This window comes from Neolamprologus multifasciatus, chromosome 18 (assembly GCF_963576455.1).
Source record: "Neolamprologus multifasciatus chromosome 18, fNeoMul1.2, whole genome shotgun sequence".
Lineage (NCBI taxonomy): Eukaryota > Metazoa > Chordata > Actinopteri > Cichliformes > Cichlidae > Neolamprologus > Neolamprologus multifasciatus.
Genome location: NC_140456.1, coordinates 34,450,035 through 34,472,058, shown reverse-complemented (window position 1 = coordinate 34,472,058; position 22,024 = coordinate 34,450,035). Strand labels below are relative to the sequence as shown.

Sequence of the window (22,024 nt, the reverse complement as noted above, 5' to 3'; positions counted from 1 at the left end):
TGTCTCTGCTAGCAAAGTTGACCCAGACAACAAAGTAAAGCTAGTTTTCAGCTACGAGCCGACACGAACCCACCGTATTAGCCAGAGGTCCCTTTACTACGGTTCGGAGCCGCGGACCTTCAGTAACAGTAATAAATCACAGCAATAGTACATTCATGTAGTTGTAAACAGCATGATAATATATTAAGTAATCCAAAGTATTCAGAATACGTTACTCTCATTGAGTAATGTAACGGAATACGTTACAGAATACATTTTGGGGCATGTAATCTGTATTCTGTAATGGAATACATTTTAAAAGTAACCTTCCCAACACTGTATATAAATAGTTACAATGTTAATAATGTTACATAAAAATAACTACATTACACCTGAAAATGTGTCATTTAGTTACATTGCCAAGAGTTACAGTGTCTTAAAGTGTACCATCATTAAGCTCTGTCTAAATCCTGTTTTTGTGAGAGTAACCTGATGGACCAAGTGTAAATACTTGTTTACACTGTGTTTTGTTTTCGATCATGAAGTGAAGTCACCCAAAAATTCGCTTATATTGTAAAAAGGATTTCATGAAGTCCTGAAATTTGACTATAAGACAAAGAAGTTGTATTAATTCATTTATCCTTGAAGCCTCATTAAGAGCTGCTCTGTGATGATCATTCATAAAGAATATTTCATTATGTTTATTTCTTTGCTCTTTACACGAGCAGGAACACATCTGTGGTGTGAGCGCACTGAGGTCTTTAGTCTGCTGTGGTGTAAACTGGCCTGTTTGTACTCTTCATTTCTACATATTAATTCAGGCCTTTTGTTTTTGTGTGTTTAATGTATCTTTTAGTCTGAATTTGTGCTGTGAGTCTGTCGTGGGGGCTAATTTCCATGTTTTTATGTTAAAAATAAACTGAAGAGGATATTTTGTTCCAGGCCTTTCTGTGCTTTGTGTCCCCTCTCTCGTGTTTTCCCTCCGGGACGCGTGCGGACCCTTCTGTCACCCCTCTGTCCCCCCTCCTTTCAAAGAACCCTGTATTGTTGTACATATCAGACCGTACCAAGTATTGTGGAGAGTGGGGGTGTATCGATTGCTCCTGCGGTGTATTGATTGCTCCTCCATCGCACCGTCTGACCGCGCACCTGGAGCTCGAGGCCCGGCCCGCAGCACAGTCGCGTCCCGCTCACAGGCCGGTACCGGAGGGTGTCGTTTGAAGTCAGCTGGGGTGCCGCTGGGCAGATTGATGGGACAGGAGAGAAAGCAAAGACGTACACGACGCAGTGGGCGGACAACCATTGCTCCTGGCTGCTAATAAAGGAAAACCGCGTCTCGGCTGTGTGTCGCTGGAACAACAGACAGCCCGGCGGAGGGAACGCGGGATCCCGCCTGCACCTGCTTTGTTGTCTGTGCTCGTGTCGTTCAGCGCGCGGATAACATGTTTCATCGCAGCGCTTTGTTGCTGCTGCTCTTTTGTAACATCATCAGCAACTCCAGCGCTGCATCCTCAGCATCCCGTAAGTAGGCTGTCGCGCGCGCACGCACGCACGCACACCGCCGTAGCAACCGAGGTTAATTTGGAAACATTCATTCATATGAAAATTACGCTCGTGCCAATATTTCTGTCTAACGTGTAACAGACTGGGCTTCAGTAGAAATAGCAGCTCTGCGTGGAGACACTCGTGTCTCGGTCCACCGTGGACTTCTAGACAGAATCTCAGCAACACAGAATAATAGCGTGACAAATACACACCATCTCTGACTGTGTAATACATCCATGCATGCTCCACAGATGGAGCTAAAAATAGCAGGAGTCTCAGTGTAGCGTATTTATTTAGATCACAGCAGCTGTTTATGGAGCTGCTGATGCACAAGGTAAGAGCCCAGCAGCCCTTTAACAGGAAGAGATGTCCAACAAATGAGGCTGAGGGAGGGCAGCCATCTGCTGCAGCCGCTGACTGGCTGGGCAGTGATGGGAAAGGGAAAAGAGGAGCATCGGGAGACCCCCAAAGACCACACAGTGTAAAGCAGGTAGAACTAATCACATGTTTTAGGGACATATGGAGGGGGAAGAAAGGCATCATGAATGCACACAGGACAATAAAGAAAAAGTTGAGAAAACTCTAAATGCCAACATGATCCACTGGCTTTTTGACTTTTGAGTGTTTTTGACTTGTTCTGGAAACATGGACAATCTTATTAATCTGGTTAAAGTATTCATGTGACGTAATCAGTCGAATGTTTGGTTTGGCACAGGTTTTTCAGCCACTCTTCCTCATACAACCTTCCCATGTATCTACACTTGAGACCAGTAGCAGACCCAACCCAAACATTATGGGCATCAGAGCTTTTTAAAATTTGACTCTGGATTTAATAAGGAGCCAATAAGAGTAACTGAATAGACAGAACTGTGATCTTTTACTGGGCTGTCACCAGAACCCGTGTTGATTTTGACTCAGAAATTCTGATAACATGACGAAAGTTACTCTGAAGTGGATACATGGCAGAAATGAACGGATGGATAATTTAGTATAAGGTACTGTGAGCAGCATATTTACCGAGGCTCCAGTTCTGCTGGACCTGCAGGGGGCAGCACATGCATACAGCTGGTGGTGACGAAGAAGAATAAGGACCCAGCACTGAAAACTACAGCTAGGCAGCTCTGCTCCAGTTCAGTGATGAGAAGGGCAGAGCTGGGTATGAAAGTTTGTTGCATTCAAAGTCAGTGAGCAAAGGTTAACAACGGATAATATGCAACCAGTGCTATCATGCTTTTTATACTGGGAGAGGAAATGCTTCCAGTTTAGCAGAGCACCTGAAAGTCTGGCATCTGTTCAAAGAATTACAGGTTTCATGGCTAATGTTGTAGAAACGCTTAAGCTAACATAACTGCTGCTTTACAGTAACATTAACAGGCTACAGCAGCCACGCTAACATCAGGCTGTGTCCACTCGTGCTCTATCACCACCGTGTCACTGATTTTAAAGACGACTGTGGTTACGTACCTGGGACAGTCATTTTAATTTGCTATCAAAATGGGAATCCCATAATTGTACTGGGACTGTTCCCACTACTAATTTTCTGGTATTGTGACGTTCCCGCTTTCTAGGCCCTGTCATACATTTACTGCCTTTACTGTGTGTTTTTTATTAAGTACATACAATAACAAAGGATGCATCCAGTATGCTTTACAGCAGGACGTTCTGTTTTTGTTTTAAAAAGATAATAAATAAGGCACAGACACAAAATAGAATAAAATAAATAAGTAAAAGCGTAGACCCGGGGTGTCAAACTCCTCGAGCGCCAGCATCCTGCTTGTTGTTGAGATGTCCCTGCCCCACCGGCTGCTGATTACCTGGATCAGGTGTGCTTTGCCAATATTCAAGGGCAGGTTAGTTGGAAAACAGCAGGACAGCGGCCCTTGAGGCCTGGAGTTCGACACCTGTGCTGTAGACAAACCAGTGAAGAGTAGTACTGACCAGTCCCTCAAGTCCAGTCGTGTTAGAAAATTCAGAAAGGGATCCACTAGGGCTGGGCAATATGGCCTAAAATTCATATCGCGATATAATTTGACGCATGTGCGGTAACGATATATATCACGATATATTCTTTTCTTCTGTATAACGTATTTTCCACACTTAAAATCCTTTAATTTTCTCAAAAATCGAGAGTGTGCCTTATGTATGAATTCTGGTTGTGCTTACTGACCTCGAACCGATTTTGGCTGCAGAAATCTGTTAAAAATGTTTTGGTACAACTTTGGTAAGCCGCACTGCTTGATGGATTGTCAGAGCATTACGGCTGCTGTAGTGAGGAGCTTCACGGAGTAATCTGGGTCCAAAACTCCGTCTGCTTCAGGTCCCAAAGTCAAACGAACACTGAGAGTTAAAAATGGTCTAAATTCTTTCATCTTTAATAAAATCATCAGAGTTGCTGCTTTACCAGGTGTAACAATTAAGTTTAACATCCATGAAAACAGAATTTATTAAATTTAACGGAGTTAGAAGTTAACAGGAAGTTAGCTCGCTAGTTTCCACCTAAACATTTCATACCATGTTCTAACAGAGATTTTTGAAACTAATTCAAACGTACAGCTCTGCTACCACTTCCAACATAAATGAAGACAGAAAACTAAACAGCAGTGGCGTTTGCAGGGTTACTGAAGTTGGACTACCTGGTATATAATGTTGTGCTACGTGATTGCTAGCGACACAGCTATGTTAGCATAACATTAGCACAGTGAAGCTGGAGGATGAACACCAACTTTTTTTCCACTCGATAAACGTTAACGTGAGGGATTCTGGTGGTCAGGGACAAATGTAATCGCATAGCAGGATGCTATACACGGGCCAAACTTCAGTCAGGAGAACAACTGAGATTATTCATCCACAATACGAGGTTAGTTATTAATATACTGCAACAACATGGGAACAGAGCAGCTGTGAGAGAATTCAACATTAATGAATCAATGTTACAGAAGTGGAGGAAGCGCAGTTTTTGGCTTTCCCCGTATTTCAAAAGTGCTTCATCTCTTTGCTGTGACTGTCGCCATAATCTGCAGATGACAATGGTTGTAGCCGCTGCGATGCTTTCGACCAAAACAGGCGCCGCTTGATGACATCATCAACATGCGCTATCGCGATAGAGCGATATAGTCAAAATCTCTATCGTTGGCCAAATTTATATCGTTTCTATCGTATATCGTTTATATCGCCCACCCCTAGGATCCACGTCCACTCAAACTCTGTTCATTTCCTCCGGACTGAATGGAGGATTTTTGGGGCGTGCAGTATGATGACAGCTCGTTTATCCAGTGTTCCTGGTTTGGAGGCTCTGTTGATTTCCAGTTTTTAAGTACACACTTTTTTGCTGCAGTCGATGTAAGCAACACAAAGTGTCTCCGACTAGGGTGTAGCGTTAGAGACGCAACATCTCCAAGTATCCACAACTGAAATCCACACAGCTCCGAGGTCATTGAGATCACAGCGTTCCAGTAAACCTGGAACTCCAAAGCACATGGCTGTTCATGTTTATGTTTGTTTTTATATGAGACATGTGAAATAATGTGAGCTCTCATATAAGCTTTAAGTGCCTCTCATATGTTTATGTGAGGAGGTGTTTAGGTTTACCTCTGGGTACACGCCCGGTTTAGTATTCATACAAGTAATAATTTTGAGGTCTTGTAGCAAATATCCTCTAAATCTCCACCCAGAAGGAGGAGAAACAGGCTCAGGTTGGTAAAGCTTCAATTCCATTTTTATAGGACTGTGATCTGAAATAGTAGAGGAGTGTCTGTGAGGCCAAAGACAGGTCCGTTCTTCAGTAAGTATCAGGAACAGTTGAATAAAATGAATATTCGCTGCTCAACATCACTTAGGCCCAATTCTGTCAGGCCCCGGGTTGGAGATATAGCAAACTAGTTTTCCATGGAGCGATCCATTGACGGGTTCAAAACTAGGTTGTAATCACCGCCCAAACACTTTGGACTTTGCCTGCTGTATTAAACTATTAAAAATTTGTGGGTCATCTAAATTTGGGCCATACAAGGATACCAGTACTATTCTGTTCATGTCCACAGTCTATCAAAATGAACCTGCCATGTCTATGGTTTTTTATTAATAAGCCACACCTCTAGCTTTGGATGAGAATGACGAATAAAAAACACGACGACCCAGCCTCTGCACAATTTTAAATGTTCTCTATTAGTGAGGTGGTTTTTAAGATATGTTAATGCTTTCTTCTAGGGCTGCTCAATTAATCGAATTTTAATCTCGATTACGATCTGGGCTTTCAACGATCATTAAAAATGACTGAGCCGATTATTAGCCCCTCCCTCGTGCTTTACTCTCGCGCTGCTCCGTGTGGCGAATCGAGCGCACCTCTCTGCATTTCGAACACGCGTCACAACAATTAAGAGCAGTGGTCTCCAACCTTTTTTGTGCCACGGACCGGTTTATGCCCGACAATATTTTCACGGACCGGCCTTTAAGGTGTCGCGGATAAATACAACAAAATAAAACTAGTACCGGTACCGAAAAAAAGAGAATTTATTCATAACACACGTGAAAAGACCCAGGAAAACCGAGTAAATGATAAAAACGATAACAAAATAACGCTGAAAACTGATAAAAACCCTGAAACCTATACATTTCATATCGCGATATAATTTGAAGCATGTGTGGTAACGATATATATCGCGATATATTCTTTTCTTCTGTATAACGTATTTTCCGCACTTAAAATCCTTTAATTTTCTCAAAAATTGAGAGTGTGCCTTATGTATGAATTCTGGTTGTGCTTACTGACCTCGAACCGATTTTGGCAGAAATCTGTTAAAAATGTTTTGGTACAACTTTGGTAAGCCGCACTGCTTGATGGATTGTCAGAGCATTACGGCTGCCGAAGTGAGGAGCTTCACGGAGTAATCTGGGTCCAAAACTCCGTCTGCTTCAGGTCCCAAAGTCAAACAAACACTGAGAGTTAAAAACGGTCTAAATTCTTTCATCTTTAATAAAATCATCAGCGTTGCTGCTTTACCAGGTGTAACAATTAAGTTTAACATCCATGAAAACAGAATTTATTAAATTTAACGGAGTTAGAAGTTAACAGGAAGTTAGCTCGCTAGCTTCCACCTAAACATTTCATACCATGTTCTGACAGAGATTTTTGAAACTAATTCAAACGTACAGCTCTGCTACCACTTCCAACATAAATGAAGACAGAAAACTAAACAGCAGTGGCGTTTGCAGGGTTACTGAAGTCGGACTACCTGGTATATAATGTTGTGCTACGTGATTGCTAGCGACACAGCTATGTTAGCATAACATTAGCACAGTAAAGCTGGAGGATAAACGCCAACTTTTTTCCACTCGATAAAAGTTAAGGTGAGGGATTCTGGTGGTCAGGGACAAATGCAATCGCATAGCAGGATGCTATACACGGGCCAAACTTCAGTCAGGAGAACAACTGAGATCATTCATCCACAATACGAGGTTAGTTATTAATATACTGCAACAACATGGGAACAGAACAGCTGTGAGAGAATTCAACATTAATGAATCAATGTTACGGAAGTGGAGGAAACACAGTTTTTGGCTTTCCCCATATTTCAAAAGTGCTTCATCTCTTTGCTGTGACTGTCGCCATAATTTGCAGATGATAATGGTTGTAGCCGCTACGATGCTTTCAACCAAAACAGGCGCAGCTTGATGACATCATCAACATGCGCTATCGCGATAGAGCGATATAGTCAAAATCTCTATCGTTGGCCAAATTTATATCGTTTATATCGCCCACCCCTACAGCTGATCACAACAGTCGCCTCGAGGTGTTTAACGCTTGGTTCTCTACAAGAGTGCGCTCAGCTTGCTAGCAGCTGGTTGTATTTTGGTTGGTAACAAGTTACTTTATTTGGTATTTGTATAAATCAGGACATTTGCTGAGTGCAGATGTAATAGTTAAATGTGATTTTATGTCTAAGCAGACAGTAACACGTGATTGTTGATGACTTATCACAGTCATTGGTGTTTTATCAGAAACTGATTGCCTGTAATTGCCAACTTTACCCCAGTTAATCACAAACTTAGAGCAGAAGTAGCAGCTTGACTCTGTAATGTATGTACATTTATGTCACAGTGTTTCTGATTCTGCAGCAAGAAAACTAACAGTTTAACTTAGAGGACGTAATCTGAAACTCCGCGTATTGAAAGTGTAAAGAATCACAATAACACAGTGTGTTGATAACACAGTGTGTTGATAACACAGTGTGGTGATAACACAGTGTGGTGATATATGTTTGTACGTACATGCATCCCTAAATATATGTTTGTATCTGTTTTTCTGGAGCCAGTGAAACACTCAGTGTTTCAGCCTTTATAATCATGTCATAATAAATTTGCTGACGGCCTTTCAGCAAATCTTTCTGTTGCTTTTTTTTGCTAATTTTCCCTACATGTTATTTTTAAAACGGTGTTTTAGGTCAATGCTGAGGTTGCTGGGTTTTCCTGTCTGTGCTCAAATAACTTTTAGTTTGGTTTTCATTTGAAAAACGTCAGCTGAGTCAACATCTTTGACCTTGTCAGCCATGATTGGAGCATCGATATTCATCACTTCACAACAGCTGGTTAAAAATGATATAGTCAAAAGTTGGTGAAGAATATTTGATCTAAAGTGAACCAAATGTTTGTCTTGATGACGTCGGTTGACAAATTGTGCTGATTCAAAGGGAAATGGCCCCAGTACAGTTGTCTGGTTTTGGTTTAGACTTCAGTTCAGTGCAGAAACAGAAAAAACATCAGAAATCATTCACAGTTTTCTGGCATTTGCATATTAAAAATGATGATGAAGAACAAAGCATGGATGGAGGTTGTTCAGTGGTCGGGTGAACAGCAGGCTGCTCAGCTTCAGCAGCGCTGTCATCACACGGGAAACTGAATTAGAGTCTAGATCAACTCTGCACCACTCTGTTTATTTTTCGATGTGATTAAAAAAGCAGTTAAACTGGATTTTTAGGAATATCATCGTTGTGGTTTTGCAGCAGGAGCTCAGACGTGCTGTTGTCAGAAAGATCAGGTGGAGACGCTGATTTCAGGTCGTCTGACGACGTGTTTGTCTCGTTCCTTTATGCTGCTGAATGCAGGCGAGGCTGGTTTTGTTATGCATATGAGCAAACTCATCACTATGCTCACCACCTGTCTCTCTCTTTCTCTCTCTCTCACACACACACACACACACGCACCAGGAACAGTTCAGAGCTGTGTGTGTGTGTGTGTGTGTGTGTGTGTGTGTGTGTGTGTGTATGTGTGTCTTTTTGCTTCGGACTAAATTCAGCAGCTGCTGTTCTCACAGTAAGATTGTGACCTGCTGACGTGGTGAGGATGTAGAAGTGCAGCACACTGTTGGTGGCATTGAAGGAAACATGTGTGGGCTTCTGTTTCAGGGAGGTGTGAGGACAGCTTGGCCACTCCTCTCCCATACAGCTCCTTCACCGGGTCGTCTCTATACAGCCGAGGAAACGGAGCTGGTTATGCCAAACTCAGCCGGACACAAGGTATGCCTCGGGAATATGGAGGATGATGCTGTTTGTATTCCTGGGTTAATATTAAAACAGTTCATTCATGGCTGCATTTCTACAGCTTTGGTGTTAAATGTTGCTTCTCTTCAGGCTGCAGCTCACAGTGCCGACATGTGTTAGTTGTATAATTGTGACTAAATAATCATGTTAAAGAAGAAAGTGGTTTGTAGACTCCTGCTGAAAGTGCTCGGACGCTCAGCTCAACATGTTTGTTGAACTTTGTGAAGTTTTACCTTACCTGACTATAAACATCTGGCTGCTTCTAGAGCATATGTAAATGTTAAAAGTATAAAATAATAATGACCAGTGACCATTTAATTTAAGAGATGATGAGATTAGATATAAATGAGAATCGATATATTTATTCTTTAGGCTGTAAATCATCTGTGGGCGTTTTTTCTCTGTTTTTAAAAACCACATTTGGCATGTGAGTTCATGTGCATGTAACACATGCAGTGTTTTTGTGCAGTGTGGGCAAAGCCTCAGAATAATCATCCAGATAAAGTAGTGCCGACACTGAAGACGATTAGTTTTCTCTTCATCTACTCACTTTGTTCTCTGACATCTTTAACTCTTCCCAAACAACATCCCAAAATCTAGGTTCTGGAGGGTGGTCGCCATTGGATACAGACCGTTACCCGTGGCTACAAGTAGACCTTGGTTCTAAGAAGCAGGTGCTTGCCATAGCAACACAGGGTTGCTATGGTACCTCTGATTGGACCACAAAGTATCGGCTACTTTACAGCGACACACAGAAAAACTGGAGACCTTATCTACAGGACGGAAACATCTGGGTGAGGAACTCAGTCGGACCGACTGACACAAATATCATGTGTGAAAATATTACAGCTGTCAGGGTTTAGGAAGACTAAAGCCTGACAGCTGTAATATTTTAAGTTTCGATCTGTGGCACGATGTCATTACTGAAACTGTTACTTTTGCTCCTCGTTCTCACACTGTGACATAAGCCTGTGTTTAATGTTGCAGTGTGAGTCAGTGACAGTTTCACAGGTGTGTGTTTGTGTTTGCTCCGTTTAGAGTCTCGAGTATTTTTGGATTAATGGGTAATAATCACGTTATTATCAGGACAAAACCTCCGATTTCTGTTTTTTTAAATGTAACACCAAATCACTAGGGGTGCAACGATACTCGTATCGATATTGAACCGTTCGATACAGTGCTTTCGGTTCGGTACGCATATGTATCGAACAATACAACATTTTTAATTTATTTTATCAACTTTCCTTCTGACGATGCTGTCTGTGTTGAGCGCTCAGTGGATCTGTGCTCGACAGTGCAGCCTAGGCGGAGTAGTCGAACGCAGATTCACTGAGCGCAGCGCAAGCTAGCGAGACAGAAGCTAAGCTCGTTGCAACATGGCAAATTGAACCTCCCCCACCCTCATTCAGATCTGGCGTTTGGAACTATTTTGGTCTTCATGTGACGTATGACCCTGAAGGTAAGCGCGTCATGGACTAAAGTAAAACAGTATGTTGGATGTGCCAGCAATGCTCAAATAAATGGGTGGGAACTAGTGTGTTAGCGCAGTTAGCTCGTTAACGTGTTGGCCGTCCAGCCCCACACACGGGGTGATCCGCGGTAGCTCGTTAACGGAGATTTGCCGTGTTGTGGCGTTAACGTCATTTCAGATTAACGCTGACAGCACTAGTGGGAACACAACGAATATGACTGCACATTTACTCCGACATCATCCTAGTGCAAAGACAAGTGGAAGCAGACAAAAACAACAAGCACGCATGCTACAAACTTTACCCGAGTCATTTAGACAGCCGTTAGCACATGATTCTCCTTATGGGGACCTGATATGTTTAATATGCTGCTGAGAATATAGCCCAGAAGAAGCGTATAGTAGAGCTTTTATTTGGAAAGAGACATTTCTCTGTAATAAACTCTCTTTTCCAAAGATGAGGGATTTCTCCATCAGATAGATTTATTTTTTATTACTTTGTTGTTTCAGCAACATTAAATTTAAAAACTGTACTTTTGAGTTAAAATATATATTTATAATTTTAATAAATGACAAATTAAAAAGGCATGAACATTTTTTTGTATCGAAAAAATATCGAACCGTGACACCAAAGTATCGAACCGAACCGTGAATTTTGTGTATCGTTGCACCCCTACAAATCACATCAACAGTTGCCTGAAGGTGTTTTTCACTTTTCTAATTAACCAATGAAAAAAAAAAAAGGTTTAATGTTATTTGATTCATTTTCTAATGAATAAAAACTACATTTACATCTGATTTTCTCTTTCAAACAAATGTTGTTTCAGACGTTTGAAGGGAATGTAAACAGCGAGGGTGTCGTTCGCCATGAGCTGCAGTTTGCCATCCTGGCTCGCTACATCCGTTTCATCCCAGTGGACTGCAGCAGGGCGGGTCGCATCGGGGTGCGCCTGGAGCTGTACGGCTGCTCGTACTGTAAGTGCAAGCTGAAGATGCCTGATTGAAACCGTGCATGTGATGGAGGAGTGGATGTAGATTTACATGACCTGTGGCCACTACAGGATAGGCAGTGGATTTAAAACCCAATGAGGATTTTAATACCTGGAGGAAAATCCTTTGCAGGAGTCAGACTGCATGAACCCATGGACATCGCTGTGGACCAAAGATGTTCTGGTGCTGCTGACCACTGCACCAGACAGTTTAGTTTGCCAAGTGTTTGCGTCTGTCTGAACTATTTAGACTTTTTGCACCGCACACAAAGGCTAAAATAAACTGAACGTTTGGTACCAAAATAGACGACAATTCAATGAAACGCAGGGAGATTAACAGGTAGTTTAAGGATAAATAATCTGGGGCCACTTAGTGCTCTGATGTTAAAACAAGACTTTTTAAACGAATTCTAAAATCTATTAGAAGCTGATGTAAAGAATATAAAACAGGAGTGATGTGAGCTCGTTTGCTGGAACGTGTCAGTCGTCTGGCTGCTGCGTTTTGTTTGGCTTGGAGGCAGAAAGAGACGATTAGCAGATCGTTACATGAAGGAACCTTTTAAAAACAAGCGCGTCCATGCTCACAGGTGCACACACGGTGCTCACACACACAAACTACACCCTTTTTGGCTCCTACCTCAAAGCACACTGTGCTGTCGATCTTACGTGCTGCACAATAATGTTTAATATTTAGTATTTACTGTTATATTCACATAGATCATCGTGATGTTGTTTATTATGTTGCTCTTTTTTTCTTCTGCTTGTTTTCTCTTTTTTTTTCTCAACAGGTGATTGATAGATGTATTTTTGTCTGTTTGTTTTGTTTGTTTTTTGCTCTTTTGTCACTGTTCCTCGTCCCCGCTGTTTTTCTGTCTTTTCCCCAGTCAAGTCTGTCCCGTATTTAGCAAGTGAAAATAAAATAAACAACAGGGCTGGGATGGTCCATTTGGTAAATCCGTTGGGAATCTTTCTTCACCTTTAGACAATAATTCTGATGCAAAAGAGCCAAACGGGACAGGCAAAAAGAAAGAAAAAAGAGACGACTTGTCCATGCTGGTAAACAGACTTTACTTGTGAGTTAAGGCCCAGAGAAGAATCCAGGTTTATTTCGAATGTTTGGCTCAGCAGGAGGACAGAAAAGCAGAACGTAGTTCAGGAGGAGCTGTGATCATGTTTAAAACAGCAATTTCCATTCAAAAACAATGTCATGTGTACAGATGTGTGATCTAAAAACATGAGGACTTACATGTTAGCTTTAATCTTCCGGTTTATCAAACAGCAGTCCTTCCTCTTCTTCCTCTCCTCTTTCTCATCTTTCTCCATCTCTGACTGAAGTTCGCTCTCTTTCTCTTCTTTCCATGTGAGATGCAGCAGTTGGACTTTCAGCTGCAAACTGTTGTTCTAACTGCAGATTGTAGAAAGTTAAGTTTAGGATTTTTTTGGATCTCTCAGTCATGCAAGTGTAGCTGAGAGGAAGTTGATGTCAGAGGCTTTGCTAATCAGCTTCTCAGGCCACAGATGATGATTGCATGGTACTGGCACATTACGCTCAGCTGCAAAGTCTGTGCAGTAACAGGATCTGTGACATGCAACAAGCTCACACTGCAAGCAGAAAATCATCTCTGTGCATAAGAAGTTGCACTTGGTGGAAAGTGTCCGCAGTACATTTGTTAAGGGCGAGATTTAGACCGACTGAGAGAGTGCAGGAAAAGATCTTTGCTAAAAGCTGCTGATGGCTGAGAATTAGGGCTGCCACGATTAGTCAAATAGTCACGATTAGTCGACTATCAAAATCGTCAACGACTGATTTAATAGTCGACGCGTCGTTTGAAGCTTTGTAAGATCACAAAAGACGCAGGAATAAGTAGCAGGATTTAAGAGTGTAATAACGGACTGAAACAGAAGATGGCAGCACTGCATGTACAAGGATGCCAGCTGCCGTTAAACCCCGAAGAAGAAGAAGTAGCTGTGTCCCAGAATTCATAGCGCGGCCCAGCTCAGTAGTGATGGGATTTCCGGCTCTTTTTAGAGATCCGGCTCTTTCGGCTCCGAACCGGCTCTTCAGGTTGTTTTGTTGCTTTTAATTAATTTATCATTAACAATAATATAAAATTATGCAGAAAAGGATTTACTAATGTAAAAAAAGTGGTTTTATTTATATATGTTTATATATGGCCCCTAGAGACAAAGAACGTACAAACTCCGAAACACATTTCTAGCGTTAACTGAACTTCCAAAACAGAGCTACTAGATCACTTAAATTACACAATTGAAAGCATGTGTGTATTGTTTGTGTATTTATAGACAAGCACTCATATTTATTCAAATAATTTAAAAACAATGTTCATTTACCTGTTACTACCACACACCAAATCCGGTCGTTGATACTTCCTGGCTTGTGTAGCCACTAGGTAACAAAAGCTCAACACTGCGCCCTCGCATCCTGGAGCACTTCTGTTGTCTTTTGTACGTGATTCTGAGTTTGTACGTGTTTTGGAGTTTGTATGTGCTTTGTCTCTAAGGGCCACCATAAATATACTTTATTTATTCACTCCACATAAAATGTAATAAATAAATCATATAATACAAAAAAAAACTATTTACATTTTAAACTTTTAACTATTTAAATTTTCAGCTTTTTCCTTTTAAACAAATTTAACGTGAAACAACACAAAACACTGCAAACCACAACACAATTAAATATAAATTAAAATATTAAAACAAAAAGAAGATGCACATTCTCTGTCATATGGGCCTGCATGATTTCTGAATCCTTTATCATCTGCAACTGAAAATAGTGGATGATTACTATACCTTTCTAATGTGACGTTGTTGTCCCTCGCTCTCTTTCTCTCCCGCTCTGTGAGTGTAACTAACGCCCCTCCCCCCTCTTCCCAGCGCAAAGTACAGGCCGCGCGTGCGGAGTTTAGCGGAAAAAAGGGCGAGAGAGAGGGTGAGAGAAAGGAAAAAAAACCTCACGGCTCCCAATAAGGAGCCGGCTCGCGTCGTTCACGTCAAAGATCCGGCTCTAAGAGCCATTTCGTTCGCGAACGACACATCACTACAGCTCAGTTTCCAACAATGGCGGCAGCTAGTTAGTTTTAATATTACTCTTATTATTCTTTCTGGGTCACAAAATAAACGTTTAACATGTTTTCAGGCGAGAATGTAGCTGTGTAAACCTCAAATATCTGCTCAGTTTATCAAGACACCACATATTTTCAAAAGCGCTCCGACGTTTTCGGAGACGTCTGTTAGCCACTAGCTCGATAGCTAGCCGGGGGCTAGGCTAACTAGAGCCGTGAGAACACCGGACTCCCGGCAAATCGTTTTCAAACCCACCGCCGTCTTTCGCTACTCAGGTTAAACATGATATATAAGTCACTTAGATAACTTAAAAATGTTATTGTTTGTTTTTCAGTATTTTATTTGTTCCTGAGTAAATCGGTTTGGCTGAGATTAAAGTTATAGTTTTTACACAGCTGAATAAATGTCAAGCAGACAGCTGATTATCAGAAGTGTGAGATGCTCGAGAATTTACTCCGTTGTCCTGTTATATTTTAGATAGCAAGGAGTTTATTAAACTTCACCAAAACAATCTGCAAATTTCATTAAAATTTAATAAACTATCATCTTGTCTTTATTTTTAGTTAGCACATACCTTAAACACTTAAAGCTGTAAGCTAATGATAGTTATATAAGAGCAGATGCTGCTGGTGCAATAAGCTGTATGTTTTACGTCCAATGGATGATGATCTGATTAGTCGACTATCAAATTAATCGTTTGTGGCAGCCCTACTGAGAATGCAGCCGGATGTCTGCTAATATGCACCTATAGTTACAAATTGTGTCTGCTAGCAAATGTATGTAGTTGTGTTACAAAGTGTGAGGGCCAGCACAATACAAAACCTTTGCATTTCTATCGCTGATGTCTATGTATTGATGAAATAACAAGTCACAAATACACTATATTTTGAATTATATGTTAGTGTTTAACTTTCATTTAATAAGTTTTAATGAGTTCATACTTTTGCGTCTTTCAGGGGCTGATGTGATTGGTTTTGATGGGCATGGGGTCATCTCCTACCGCTTCAGGAGTAAAAAGTTAAAAATTGTGAAGGACGTCATCTCTCTGAAGTTTCGCACCACAGCAGGAAACGGGGTGCTGCTCCATGGAGAGGGGCAGCAGGGCGACTACATTTCCCTCGAGCTTCACAGAGCAAGACTGCTGCTCAGCATCAACTTAGGTATCCTTCTGATCTTCCTGGTGTTTGTATCAGAGCGTGTTCTGTTAAACTGGACTTTATTCACCTCTGATTTCATGAACGATGTGACGTGTCTGCAGGCAGCAACCAGAACGGTTCGATTCAGGGTCACACGGCTGTGACCAGTGGGAGCTTGCTGGATGATGACCACTGGCACTCTGTTGTCATCGAGCGTTACCGCAGGAATGTCAACTTTACTTTGGACCACCACACTCAGCAGTTCAGAACCAATGGAGAGTTTGATCACCTGGACCTGGACTACGAGGTACAGCTTCCACACGGCTCAGTGAATCGTACATTTGACTTAAACTGTGGATGTTTGTTCTCATTTAGTGAGATGTGCTTCCAGCCACCCGCTCTCTTCTGCTTATCCCTGTCAGGGTTGTGGGGGTTTGGATCCTGTTATGTTCTTATTTAATGAACCACTTGCTAGGTTCTGAGAATCTTCTCCAAAGTCTTAATTGAAGAGGAAAAAATCTTCTTAGTTTGGATGTCACCTCGAAAGGAAGACACACAATGTTTGTTCACATGTAAACTGTATTATATGAAGGTCGTCTGACTTTCAGGTCCTCCTCTCCAGCATGATTCAGGTTCTGCTGATGTTTGTTGTTATATGAGGCATGCAGGGAAATTCCTGCTTCCTTTTAATGACTTCAACTGAGGCTTCAGTGTTTAGAGGACATGTGTACACAGGTACACATGTCTGCTGCTAATGTACGTCCTGGTTATCCATCAGCCTGTCAGCCAGCACAGGTTTCATCGTTCAGTCATATTCAGGCCACTGTGCACAGTACACGAGTAACTCTGCAATCACTGCTTGAACAGATGTTGGTGAAGGTGGAGGAAGAAACTTACCGGCAGGAAAAGTAAAGATTCTGTCAGAAATGAACCCTCTTCATGTTTCACACATAGTTCCTGCTTTGGCACAGAAACACTGTCGTGATAAAGCTTTCACTCAATATTTAAGATATTGTCTTTCAAAAGAATTTGAGCATTTAATCATTTAGGCTACATAAATCACATCACTTCATCATTTCAAAAACATTACTGAAGCTCAGTTTTAAAAATAGAATATTTTGTGGTGGACATCGTAGCATGACCTCAGGATCACATCTAAGAGCTACTGTCAGCCAACATTTGTGTTCATGTTTTAAATCAGAATACTTGTTAAAATGAAGCCTTTTTGTCCTGTGTTTACTTTGTTTACTGCTTATATTTAGATTATTATCCAGTGTTTTTTTTGTTCTTGTACTCAAGAGTTTTTTGATACTTCTGATACTCTAGTGAGAGAGTGAGACAGGTACAAAGTTAAGGCTGTAGAGGTAAGTGAGCTTAAATACCTGGTCAACCATCCAAGGACAGACAGTGCACACAAAGCATGAAGAAGAGTGTGCAGAGAGGCAGCAAGGGTCGAGACTAGGGATGCAACGATACCAATTTTTTCAAACCGATACGATACCGATACTTGGATCTGAGTACTTGCCGATACAGAGTACAAAAACCGATACTTCTACCACACACACACACACACACACACACACTGCCCGTGGATTTTCTCTTGACATTTTTCTTCACTTTTCCAAAACCTGAGTTAAAGTTGGCTGTTCCACACTGCTGACATTTTCCTTAGCCTAGCTACAGCAGCCTCCAGTTTCTCTTTTTTATCTGGAGCTGCCAGTCTCACTCGTCTAACCCTGTGCCTGTTTAGCGCGGGATGTCCCCCTAGTGGCCAATCTAAAAAACTACAACAGAAATGACAAGCCACCCTCTGATTAATGAAATAAGTTGGTATCGGTTCATGGTATCGGTTAACTTTTACGAGTATGAGTACACACACATTTTACAGTATCGGCATCCCTAGTCGAGACGAGTGTGTTTGTAACAGAAGGATTGTAGCAAGAGTGCAAGTGAACACAGAATGCAGTTTCTAAATGAAGCTGTTTGTTATTAACGGTAAAAGAAATCCACACCTGCACGACCCCACGTGACAGTGATTGACCCTGGACCAGTGACTGGTTGGGCCACGCAGCAACAACTGCAGTCAAGTCTTTGTTTTCTGTTTAACATGCAAAACAAATCTGAAGTCAGGAAGGAGGCAAACACTTTGTAACAACAGCTCATCTCACTGTGTATATTTGACACTTATTGGACGTCTGAATCCTGAAAGAGTCGGTTTATTCCTGCTACAGTTTACAACATGACTGCGGTTCATCTGTGTGAAATATTCATTTACTCTCACAGCTGAGTGACGTGGTTGTTGTCTGTTAGTAGACCTTAAAGAGTGAATGGTTTCTGTGTTGGTTGCAGAGATGCAGTATCCTCCAGTGTTGCTTTGTGTTGTGTTCCTCAGATCAGCTTTGGAGGACTTCCTGTGTCTGTGAAGCCAACCTCAGGAGGCAAAGAGAACTTTGTTGGCTGCATGGAGGGAATTACCTACAACGGGGAGAACATCACTAGTCTGGTGCGCAGGAAGAAGGTGGACACCACCAGCTTTGTAAGAAGCGTCTTCTCTTTGAGTTCATGTGCCCAGCCTCGTGTAAATGTAGACTGCAGTGCTACAATGATCTTAAAAACCCTTTCGCAGTTTTTCTGTTATTTGGCAGTTTGCATCTTTTCCTAAACTAAATCTGTCGTGGACGTCTGTGGAGGAAAACTCTTCTTTACTTCAGTAACATGCCTCGATTCGTCGTGACACCACTGAACGTACTTTTTAAACCATATATTACTGTTGTTTGTGTTAACCTCTGCTGCTGCTACTAAAATGACTAAAGTGCTAAAATATTTTTCTTCTTTATTGGGATCTTCTTAAATAACAAAGTTAATTGAGTGGATTTAATTGTTTTTGCTGGACAGAAAATTCTTGGAAGAGAAGAAGTTGCTCCTGTTGATTTGTCCCAAACAGTCTCTAACCTGAACACTTTCGACCTGTCAGGACATTAAAAGGAGCTCCGGTAGTTTCTTCACTGTTGCTCAACCTCCTGAGCAGATTAGCAAAATAACACTTATGCCTGTGAGGTTGCCTCTGCTGTAGTCATTGGCTGCTGTGGCTGTTCTGCAGCAGTGATTGAGGCCATTCTCATACCTGTAGACCAGTTCACTGTGGTCTGAATCAGCTGTAGTTTTGCCCAATGATTTGGTTTCTTTTCACACAGAGAAAATTCCAGGTGAACCAGTGCAAGTGCATCACTACAAACCACGTGATAGATGTATCTGGGCAGGATCAATAAAAGTAAACACAGCAAGAAGGTGCTGTGTTTTGGAGCATCAGGGAGAATATTTGTTGATTTCACTGCTGGTTGCTGGCCTGTGTAGACATTTGCACGTCTGTAGTACAGTTGGCAGCACCCAACTAATCACAGTTGCTATCTGAAACTAAGGCTACGTCCACACGTACCCGGGTATTTTTGAAAACACAGATTTTTCTATGCGTTTGCACCTTTCGTCCACACGTAAACGGCGTTTTCGGTCACTGAAAACTGAGATTTTTAAAAGCTCCGGCCAGGGTGGATATTTTTAAAACTCCGTTTTTGCGTTTACGTTTGGACGAGAAAAACGCAGAAAACGCAGCGTCAAAGGTGTGCGCCTTTTTTGACATCACACTGTGCGCCACGTTATTGTTTCGGTGAAATGAATTTCTACAATACTGTTACTGTTAATTGTCTCTGCAGTGTTTAAATGCTTACATATACACACACAGTTACTGTCCCTCCACACATACGACTCGGTTCTGCTTCAGCTTTGTTTACTATTTCCCACCGAGGCTTCTAGACTCTAGATTCTCGACTTCTAGATTGGCCAACATTTCTGCACGGTTAGGAATATAGCGCCACCTGCTGCTTTGGCATGTTCCTAGCAGCGTTTTCCTTCATTTCTGCCTTTAAGTGTGGACGGGATTATTTTTTAAAACGAAAAAGGAAAATCTCAGTTTTCAAAAATACCCGTGTACGTGTGGACGTAGCCTAAAAACGTAGCCTACTTCCCACACTAAGACTGTGGTTGTCCTCTAAGAATGCATTTTGAATCTCTCCTTCCTCAGGTGGCACATTCCTTGTGTGACTCGTTAGAGCTAATTTTGATTGCTGGTTCTTTTTTCCGCTCCATAATAACCACTGTGTTTGTAGCTCAGATGTTCAAACTCAGTGGACTTCCTAGTTTGTGAACAGACTGGCTTTTAGTAACGTATTCACTGTGAAAATGTCCGAAATGTAAAAAGCAGACATGCACGTGGATCCACGCGCTCAACATTTGATGACGTTCATGTTACTCAGACCTACTCTGGCCCTGGAGGAAATTATAGCATCAAGTCTTTATTCCACTCTGAGCACCTAAACTGCCTGACAACCGTTTTCAATTTAGAATCGCCAAATGAAACGAAGTTTCAAAATAAAAGTCTGTTAGGTACTGTCTACTCCATAAATCTCTTTATCGGTTTCTTTCTTCCACTGTAGCGTAACCTGACGTTTTCCTGCTCCGAATCCAACACCTCCCCAGTTTTCTTCAACTCCACATCCTTCCTGCGGCTGCCGGGTCAGACTGACAGTGACACCCTGTCAGTCAGTCTGTCTTTCAGGACGTGGAATCCCAACGGCCTTCTGATGTTCACCGCCCTAGTGGATGGCTGGGTGGAGCTGGGCCTGACGGAGGGAAAAATCACCGTCTACATGAACGTGACACAGAAGAAGAACACACGCATAGACATTTCATCAGGTGAGCTCAGCTCGTTGGTTTTTAGTCTACTCTTATCTCGAGGTCCTTTTTGGTCTCTTTGTCTTCGATCGCTGTTTTGTTTCCCTGTTAAACTTTTCTGCATGTGTTTCCTCACAGGTTCAGGTCTGAATGATGGACAGTGGCACAGTGTCCACCTGAACGCACTGGAAAACTATGCAATGCTGACGGTTGATGGAGACGAGGCCTCCACAGTTAGAACAGCTATCCCCATCCAGATCCAGACTGGAGGAACCTATTACTTTGGAGGTGTGTTAGTCAGATTGTTGAATGTTGTCATTGTGTTTCTTAAATTTGTAAAGTCTTCGTTCAAGCAGCAGGATCAAAGAGATTCCTTTGATCCTGATCACCTGTCCAGCCTCTCTGTGCTGAGGAGGTTTTATTGTAGATGCATCCTGACAGATCTGCTGTAAACTTCCTGCTTTTATGACCCTTTAGGTGAGCAGGAGGTCACACGTGCACACACACACACACACACACACGTGCACACACACACGTGCACACATGCACACACACATGCACACACACGTGCACACACATGCACACACACACGTGCACACACACACATGCACACACACGTGCACACACACACGTGCACACATGTGCACACACATGCACACACACACTTGCACACACACGTGCACACGTGCACACACACGTGCACACATGCACACACGTGCACACACACGTGCACACACACACATGCACACACACGTGCACACACACACGTGCACACATGCACACACACATGCACACACACGTGCACACACATGCACACACACGTGCACACACACACATGCACACATGTGCACACACATGCACGCACACACGTGCACACGTGCACACACGTGCACACACACGTGCACACACACACACGCACACACACACACACAATGCCTTGTCTTAGAACCATTGGGGGGTTTTACATTGGGAGGTGTTGTGTTGTGTAAACTGTAAGTGTCATGGGAATAAACAGCTGTGAGGAAGCTGCTCTTTGAAGGATTCAGGCTACAGACAGCTGAGGAGCACTAAGCTCCACCCCCTGGTTCTGACCAAAGTTCCCTCGTTAGCGAGTTAAAGACCGGTTGAAGATGTTCTGTCTTGTCTTGTGTTCTTCATGAGGAATACGTCTCTAAACTAGCGTGATCAACAAGGTGATTACTGAGAAATGGGAGTAAACATGATCCAGAGTAATTTGATGTTTTATCAAGTGTGTCCACGTTTTCTCTTGTCTCCTAAAAACACAGTGTGATAAAGCAGCACTGATGCAAGTGTGAATTTAAAACGTGGAATAACAGTGTAGGCTGTGACTGCGTGCTACGTCCGTGTGGGTAAAATTAGTCCAAGTTTTTGATTATCAAACAAAATGAAAGTAGATGTTTTGTCCTGAAGCACAATGACTTTATTTTCACAGAAGCTTGCATCGACCTTCAAGACCCGACTTTTGGTGCCTGAAATATTCCATGTTTTGAATCCTACTGTGCAGTCCTCACCAGCATCATTCCAGTTTACTTCTGCTGG

At 42.2% G+C, this 22,024-nt stretch overlaps 1 protein-coding gene across 3 annotated transcripts in view; it reads left to right on the top strand.

The window, feature by feature from the left end:
• Positions 1-1,049: 1,049 nt before the first annotated feature.
• Positions 1,050-22,024, top strand: part of cntnap2b (contactin associated protein 2b) — a 47,196-nt gene continuing 26,221 nt past the window's right edge. For 2 of the 3 annotated variants that reach the window (XR_014870490.1, XM_085139391.1), the window contains exons 1-9: positions 1,050-1,500; positions 8,922-9,032; positions 9,657-9,850; positions 11,352-11,499; positions 15,557-15,760; positions 15,859-16,043; positions 18,129-18,272; positions 20,227-20,485; positions 20,603-20,752. Coding sequence is in view for 2 of the 3 variants with exons in the window: in XM_085139391.1 (XP_084995517.1) it covers positions 1,422-1,500; positions 8,922-9,032; positions 9,657-9,850; positions 11,352-11,499; positions 15,557-15,760; positions 15,859-16,043; positions 18,129-18,272; positions 20,227-20,485; positions 20,603-20,752 (1,474 nt within the window). In the remaining variant the exon portion in view is untranslated. Of the gene's footprint in view, positions 1,505-8,921; positions 9,033-9,656; positions 9,851-11,351; positions 11,500-15,556; positions 15,761-15,858; positions 16,044-18,128; positions 18,273-20,226; positions 20,486-20,602; positions 20,753-22,024 lie in introns of all 3 variants that reach the window. The other variant, XM_085139392.1, reaches the window with a different exon arrangement.